The sequence below is a fragment of the Plectropomus leopardus genome, chromosome 4 (genome assembly GCF_008729295.1).
Source record: "Plectropomus leopardus isolate mb chromosome 4, YSFRI_Pleo_2.0, whole genome shotgun sequence".
NCBI classification, from domain to species: domain Eukaryota; kingdom Metazoa; phylum Chordata; class Actinopteri; order Perciformes; family Serranidae; genus Plectropomus; species Plectropomus leopardus.
In genome coordinates this window covers 105,001-112,815 of record NC_056466.1, presented here as the reverse complement: position 1 = coordinate 112,815, position 7,815 = coordinate 105,001, and the positions used below count along the sequence as shown (strand labels likewise).

Genomic DNA, 7,815 nt, shown 5'->3' with positions numbered 1-7,815 from the left:
CATTAAAATATAATAATGTATATATAATAATAATAATATAATGTATCGGCTACAATCTGTCTCTCTTGCTGGTTCCCAGAAGCCATGTAAATTTACTTGCAACACACAGAGTGATCATAGAGACCACGGTTTCCCTCTGTAGTTGAATTAAAAGAAATTTCAACCGAAGCCTGAAGCTTTACGTGAAAAAAAAACGTCTCAAACCTGACGGGTCCTGACTATGGGTTGAGATGCTGAACTCTGCTGTCAACATCATCAGCATCCTGACTGCACAATTAAACACTTAACAGTGCATGTAATAATTAACAGTGCATGTAATGATTGATAGTGCATGTAATAATTAACAGTGCATGTAATGATAAACAGTGCATGTAATGATTAACAGTGCATGTAATGATTAACAGTGCATGTAATGATTGACAGTGCATGTAATGATTGACAGTGCATGTAATGATTAACAGTGCATGTAATGATTAACAGTGCATGTAATGAGTGACAGTGCACACCTTAAAACTGTGTGACGATGCTCTCCCTCGATATCTGACCTCTGTTTTTTTAAACCCGAGGCTTTCAGATAGTGTTTTCAGACAGAATTTCTTGTGATCGTTTCGACATGTTTCTCCTCAGCTTCTTGCAGAGATCTGACGGCTCATACGATCAGAATCTTTACAGAAAAACGAATGGCTCCATTTTCTTGAAATTTGGTGGCCGAGTTCAGGACGGTTCGAGGGCAAACATTTGAGAGTGGATCTGAATCACAGGACAGATACATCAATTATATTTCACTTTATTTTACTTTGAGACAACATAAAGTGACATTTCAGGATGGTGTGTCAGTGTACACTCGTTACACCGTGTCCTAACTGGCCGCGACCAACGCATTTGGAGCAGCACTTCTTTTGCATGCCACGTATCTATTTTATTCCTGTCGCTCACATTGTCAGCGCCGCAAATAAGAAGACATAAGTGCTTCACTGGCTTGAAATGATTGATGGTCTGTTTTCAGTCAAATCTGTTCACCTGTTCAGGTAGAGACGTCTACAGGAAGGTCCAGGGACGAGAACACCCCGCCCCCTCCGCCGTCATCAGCATCACAGGTACGTCTATCGCCATGTCCATCACCCGTCCATCAGTCCTCGTCGTCAGTCTATCGTTCCACCATCTGTCCGTCTGCTCACTTTGTCTCTACATATATTGTTAGGAAGTCTTCACAGAGATGAGCTGAAGACATTGTCCTCCTGAGATCTGAGCTCTGGTTTGGTTTGCAGTTATTTGGGATCAGATGGACCTGATGAGTTTATAAAAACAAACATTTTCTTGGTTAGTAGATTTGGAAAAAAGATTAGGAAACAATGATGTCCTCATATGTGGGACATTGGGTTTATTTTAAATAGTCACCAGTGTGAAAAAAGTATAAAACAGTTCATTTTAAGGTCTAAACCTGGCTGTCCAAAACTGCACCGCAAATAATCCAACAGGTCTAAAAGTCTTTAGATTTCTTCGTTTCGTAACTCAAGTCCCAACGAAACAATGTATAAGTACAGACGTCCTCAAATCATACGATAAAAAAGTCCCGACGTCCTCAAACGAGACAGTTATAAAATCCCGATGTCCTCAAATAAGACAGTTATAAAGTCCTAATGTCCTCAAATGAGACGATAATAAAGTACGGGAGTCCTTAAACGAGTCAATACCAAAGTCCCAACATCCTCAACGAGACAATAATGAAGTACCATTGTCCTCAAACGAGGCTGTAATAGAGTCCAAATGACCTAAAAAAGAGACAATAGTGAAGTCCAGACATCCTCAAATGAGACGAGATGATAATAAAGTCCTGACGACCTTAAATGAATTCCTCCTGATCAACAGCGTCTTTGGCTTGTTACATTTGCGAAAATTAGTCAAATTTGTTCACAGTATTAAACAACAAACTTTATTAATTATAAATGTTAAGTTTTAACCGTAAAATGTGATCAGATTCTGTCCTTTTGTGTCTCATCGGCTGCAGTCAGAGTTGGCTGCCCTCTTGTGGTCACATGGATTAGCGCGTTGCGTTTTGCTGCCAATTTATGGCACAAAAAGTGTCCACGGACGAGGACGACAGGTCTGAGATCAGCAGAATGAAGTAAAAGGACAGAAAACTCAACATGATATGAGGACGCAGGCTCTCAGGAGGCTGAGCGCACAACTTCAGTTTTGTCCACTCATCATTGTCCGTCTCTGTCCTCCTGTTTTTATTCTTGTTGACTGTGAGGTGTCAGTGACGAGGTTCTGCCTGTCAAACTGTGTCTCCGTCTCAGAGGACGGCGCTGAGGAGGTCCTGACAAAGAAGGAGGAGGAGGAGAGGCGGATCGCCGAGATGGGCAGACCGACGCTGGGCGAGCACGTCAAACTGGAGGTCATCATCGAGGAGTCGTACGAGTTCAAGGTGGGATCAGTGCCAGCGAACTCGTGATTAAATAAACAGTCAGATCAGAGACGGTTTGTGAAGAGACCAGCAGGGACATGATTCGACCCGTTTAACGTGTCTCTGTTTGTCTTTGGTGACTCGCTGTCCTGCTCGTCTCTCAGAGCACCGTGGACAAACTCCTGAAGAAGACCAACCTGGCCCTGGTGATCGGGACCAACAGCTGGAGGGAGCAGTTTGTGGAGGCCATCACAGTCAGCTCCGGTAAGAACCGGACCCGAAACCATCTCCGGTAAGAACCGGACCCGAAACCATCTCCGGTAAGAACCGGACCCGAAACCATCTCAGGACGCAGTCTGAAGTGATGCAAAGAAAACAGCAGGGGCGTTTCCAGGGTCCGAAAAAAGCGTTTAAAGAAAACGTGCCTTCCAAACCTGCGAGACTGCGGCGGGTTTGGCAGTTTTTTTCCTTTTAAGTGAATATTTTGAATATTTTTTCTTTAAAAAATTCTCTTTAAAAGGTTTTGGTGATATTTTGAAAACTATCACCAATTTCTTTTGGCAATTATTTTTTTCCTTTAAAATTTCTGGTGATTTTCTTTTCTCTAAAAATGTTTGCTTTATTTTTTCCTTCTTAAAGTTTCTGTTGACTTTTGAAGAAAACGTGCATCCAAACTTGTGGGCCCGCCAAAATAAAAATTTACACTCTTAAACGCAGGCAGGAACTGTAAAAACTGAAATTATTTTTTGGATTGGACAGAAGCCGTGGACACCCAGGCCTCATTTTTAACTTGTATGGAAATAAAAGTGTAAAGTCTCTGCAGATGAACTCGTTCTGGCTTTACTCGGTGACTCTGTGTTGACTCGTGGCTCCGCCTCCCTCTCCCGCCCAGGTGATGATGATGATGATGAATGTGGCGAGGAGAAGATGCCTTCCTGTTTCGACTACGTCATGCACTTCCTCACCATCTTCTGGAAGCTCCTGTTCGCCTTCGTTCCTCCCACCGACTACTTGAACGGCTGGGCCTGCTTCGTCGTCTCCATCTCCGTCATCGGCCTGCTGACCGCCGTCATCGGTGACCTGGCGTCACATTTTGGCTGCACCGTCGGCCTCAAGGACTCCGTTACTGCTGTGGTGTTTGTCGCTTTGGGCACATCTGTCCCAGGTCTGATACAGCCTGTCCCACCGTCCTCTCCATGTCCTCTCTCTGTCCTCACTCTGTCCTCTCTCTGTCCTCTCCCTGTCCTCTCTCTGTCCTCACTCTGTCCTCTCTCTGTCCTCTCCCTGTCCTCTCTCTGTCCTCACTCTGTCCTCTCTCTGTCCTCTCTCTGTCCTCTCCCTGTCCTCTCTCTGTCCTCACTCTGTCCTCTCTCTGTCCTCTCTCTGACAGCACAACAAACTGTCCATTAGAAACACTCGACCTGCTGTGCTCAGAGGACACGCCTGAAAAGTGACAGGAGGCCAGTGGAAGCAGCCCCATACAGCTTTCTAGGATTTTAGGACATTTCTAGTATTTAGGATGTGTTTTGGATTTCAGGGCTTTTCTAAATTTTAGGACATTTGTAGTATTTTAGTGATTATTTAGGATTTTAGGACATTTCTAGTGCTGACATTGAACTCATCACTGCAGCTAATAAACAGTTGACGTTTGCAGCAGCTCTGAAACAGCGTCTCCTCCACTTTCTCTCCTCAGACACGTTTGCCAGTAAGGTGGCCGCCATCCAGGACCAATACGCCGACGCCTCCATTGGCAATGTGACAGGAAGTAACGCTGTCAACGTCTTCCTGGGTATTGGCGTGGCCTGGTCCATCGCCGCCATCTACCACTACTCACAGGGCCAGAAGTTCAGGGTGGACCCCGGCACGCTCGCCTTCTCCGTCACGCTCTTCACCATCTTCGCCTTCATCTGCATCGGCGTCCTGATCTACCGCCGCCGCCCCGAGATTGGCGGGGAGCTCGGCGGACCCAGAATCCCCAAGATCCTGACCTCCTGCCTGTTCTTCAGCCTGTGGCTGATGTACATTGTGTTCTCCTCGTTGGAGGCCTACTGCCACGTGGAGGGCTTCTAAACGTTCTTCTCCCGGCGGGTTCAGAAAGGTTCTCACTCTTCTGATGGATTTCTAAAGGTCCCGATAGGTTCCTGCATATTCTGACGGGCTCCCTGTTTTTCTGAGGTTTGGTCGAAGTCTAAAGGTTCTAACAGGTTCCTGACAGTCTACGACCCAAAGGTTCTCCGGGACATATTACAGTGCTGATATGTTTCTGAAATTTTGGATCAACTAATAGTTCTCCTGTTTTTTTGTTTTTTGCTGATCTGACAGGTCTCTAAATGCAGATCAATAAACATTCTGCTGGACTCTGTAAAGTTCTTTCATGTTCTTTAAAGGTCGAACAACTTTAAAGGATCCCAAAGGTTCTGCACCTTCTTGATGGTCCTCTGACTTTCCTTGAGTTTCCGATTCCGGTTCCTGCGTAATGCGACAGGTTCCTGTCATTTTTCTAAGGGTTTGGATAAATTTGGAAGGTTTCCGGCAGGATTTCGGGGGTACGTCTAAAGGTTCAGATAAACATCTGAAGGTAGCAACAGGTTTCTGACAGCTGATAGATTTCTAAACATTGCAGTAGTTACCTGAATAATGTGCAGTGTGGTTTGTGTATTTTTTCTAAGACTTCAAATAAACTAGTTGTTCTTCTAGGTTCTAAGAGGAGAGGTTCCTGAATATTCTTACGTTCATACGTCTCTTATTAGTCTAAAAGTTGTTCTTTTAGGTTCTTTAAAGTTCAGAACATCTGGGTTCTTGCATCATGTGACGGGCTTCTGTCTTTTTTCTAAGGGTTTGAAATAACTTGTCAGGGTTCTAAAGGTTTCTGACAGGTTCTTAGGATTTATTTTGTTCGTCTAAAGGTTTAGCAAAACAACAGTTTCCTGACAGTTTATGAGTTTCTGGACGTAGATTGATTTGTGAGGACTCTGATGGACGTGATATTTATGTTCTGGCAGGTTTCTTTTGTAACTCCTAATATCTGTTTTGATGGTCAGACAGATTTCTAAACATTTGACGGATGTCTGATATACAAAGAGTTAAGTTCTTTAAAGGTCCAGCAGGCTGAAAACATCTTTGTGTTCCCAAATGTTCCTGACAGTTCTGATGAACTCCTGCAGGTTGTTGATGAACCCTTCTGTTTGACTTCCTCTGGTGTCCATATTGGACGTCTCTCTGTCCTCAGAGACCAAACTGTCTTCTGAACTTTTAAAGATGTTCACACATTTCATCAATCTTTCATCTGAACCTTTAAGCAATGTTTAAAAAACATTTTAATGTTGTCGTGCAGGGACTTTGATTCACAGCCGCAGCGGCGATGAAGACGAGCCGTGGCGAGGAAGGAGGCCGCTCGGCCGCAGACTCGTGAAAACCTGCAGGACCGTCGTTGTGAAAGGCGACCGGAGCAGGAACGTTGCACCTCGATGAATATCTGCACGTAGTTTGAAATGTAATCGTGTTTGAAAAAGGATCCACAGTTTGGTGTTTAGAGGTCTTAAGGCGAGTTTCCAGCACAGATTTGAGCAAAACTTCGGTGATATTTTCAAAATGTGATAAAACTCAACGTGGAGCTGACTGTGTTTCCACTGAGTGATGTCATGTGACTTCTCCTCTGGTGACAACATCCCAGTAACCATGACGACGGATGTTCAAAACATCAGCAGCTTTATTTCTATTGCAGCCACCAAACTAGCCGTCATTATTTCCAATCCGAGGCCACGTATGAGGGATTTCTGGGAGATGTAGTCCACGATTTCCACGGTTTATGTGATGCAGTAACAGCTCCTGTAGCTCCTGCTGCATGATGAGGGAGCCAGACCTCACAGCATCATGTGACCTCACAGCGTCATGTGACCTCACAGCATCATGTGACCTCACAGCGTCATGTGACCTCACAGCATCATGTGACCTCACAGCATCATGTGACCTCACAGCGTCATGTGACCTCACAGCATCATGTGACCTCACAGCATCATGTGACCTCACAGCGTCATGTGACCTCACAGCATCATGTGACCTAGAAACGACTAAAAAGGGTTTCCACTGCAGTTTGGACAAATCCGGCTTTCTAAAATCGCCTGATATACCACCTCATGCCAGAGGAAAAACTTTTTGAGATCGACATGTTTCCATTACACGTATTTTATATTCTCAGTTTCAATTTGTGCAATTTGAGGGTTAATGGAAAGCCGCCTTTTGACTCTTGGAGCTGAACCTGAGCTGCTGTGGATCCAAAGTGTTTGAGGAAATATAATAAAGTCTGTTAGTTTGTGAGTGTGCGTGTACATAACCTGGAAGAGCGCTGAGGAGAGGAGGCGTCCGTCATGATGCTCTGTGATCTGATTGGTTGTTGCAGATGATCTGACGGCAGGATTCAGTGTCTTTCCTTCAAATATTAAAGTGCAGTGAGTGACGTGTTGTCTGACCTCTTCATCATAATAAAATGCAGCTCAAAGTGCTTTACATGCGAGAGTGCAAAAATGTAATCCAAACAACATACAGAAATATATACATTTATAAATCTGAAAATTAATTAATAATAAAATAGTTTTGACAAAATATAATGAGCAACTTTGCAAATCATGTCCCACGAACTGCAAAAGAAATAGTAAAAGGTGACAAAGAAATGTGTATCACAGTTCAGTTTTTATTAAAAAAACAAATAAGCACTTTCTTGAGGTCCTTTTCGAGATTTTTTGTTTTTGTTTGTTCCTTTTTTTTTTCTTATTTTCAGTTTGTGTGTGTGTGTGTGTGTGTGTGTGCACGCGTTAAGTCATGTGACCATGGTGTAGTTTGTTTCTAGCCTAACCTGAACTTTTTACCTCAGAAATGTTTGTTTTCTGCAGTGACACAGAATCCTTTGGAAAAATCCCAGCTGCTTTTAGACATGAAAAATAACATTCAGAGATCATCTGAAATGATCTGCAACACAGTGAAGAGACAGTTTTTACTTTATTGTTTCAAACATCCAACAAGTTGTTTTTTTTTACATCTTTTACAAACTGTTATCAGCCTCTTTAAAGGGTTAAACTCTGCAGTGTGAGGCAGTGAAGGGTTAATCAATAAAAACACAAGAAAACTACACAAAACACAAACTGATCGAGTTAGTTAATCCACAAACTGCACCTGCATTATAATTGTTATCGGACGGACACGTATTTACAGTAAGTAATAAATAGACAAAGCAGAGCTCATACAAATAATTAAAAAGTAACTGACATCGTACAAATATTTCTCCTGCACTGTAAAATGGGAAAAATGGGAGGTGATAGTCCACCATTTCACAGAGGAATTGTGGATTCAAAACTAGAAAAGAAAAAAAAAAAGGGCTTCCATTGCAGTTTGGACAGATATGGCTTTTCCCA

At 43.2% G+C, this 7,815-nt stretch overlaps 2 protein-coding genes across 2 annotated transcripts in view; both read left to right on the top strand.

The window, feature by feature from the left end:
- LOC121941559 (phosphofurin acidic cluster sorting protein 1-like) overlaps window positions 1–645 on the top strand; it is a 5,810-nt gene extending 5,165 nt beyond the window's left edge. Inside the window, exon 7 of the mRNA XM_042484383.1 lies at window positions 628–645. Within this exon, the coding sequence (XP_042340317.1) occupies window positions 628–645 (18 nt within the window). The remainder of the gene's footprint in view (window positions 1–627) is intronic.
- A 256-nt stretch (window positions 646–901) lies between these two features.
- Window positions 902–4,769, top strand: LOC121942138 (sodium/calcium exchanger 1-like). Its single transcript, XM_042485264.1, has 5 exons — window positions 902–1,097; window positions 2,301–2,428; window positions 2,572–2,671; window positions 3,300–3,572; window positions 4,101–4,769. The coding sequence occupies exons 1-5, from the start codon at window positions 992–994 to the stop codon at window positions 4,475–4,477; spliced, it is 984 nt and encodes a 327-aa protein (XP_042341198.1). The 5' UTR covers window positions 902–991; the 3' UTR covers window positions 4,478–4,769.
- The last annotated feature ends 3,046 nt before the right edge of the window (window positions 4,770–7,815 follow it).

What these genes read in the sequence shown, in the direction of transcription:
- LOC121942138 (XM_042485264.1), top strand. Translation starts at nt 992, where the DNA reads ATGGTCTGTTTTCAGTCAAATCTGTTCACCTGTTCAGGTAGAGACGTC. An exon ending in AGGAGTCGTACGAGTTCAAG is followed by an intron (nt 2,429 to 2,571) that starts GTGGGATCAGTG and finishes CTCGTCTCTCAG; the next exon opens with AGCACCGTGGACAAACTCCT. An exon ending in TTTGGGCACATCTGTCCCAG is followed by an intron (nt 3,573 to 4,100) that starts GTCTGATACAGC and finishes TTCTCTCCTCAG; the next exon opens with ACACGTTTGCCAGTAAGGTG.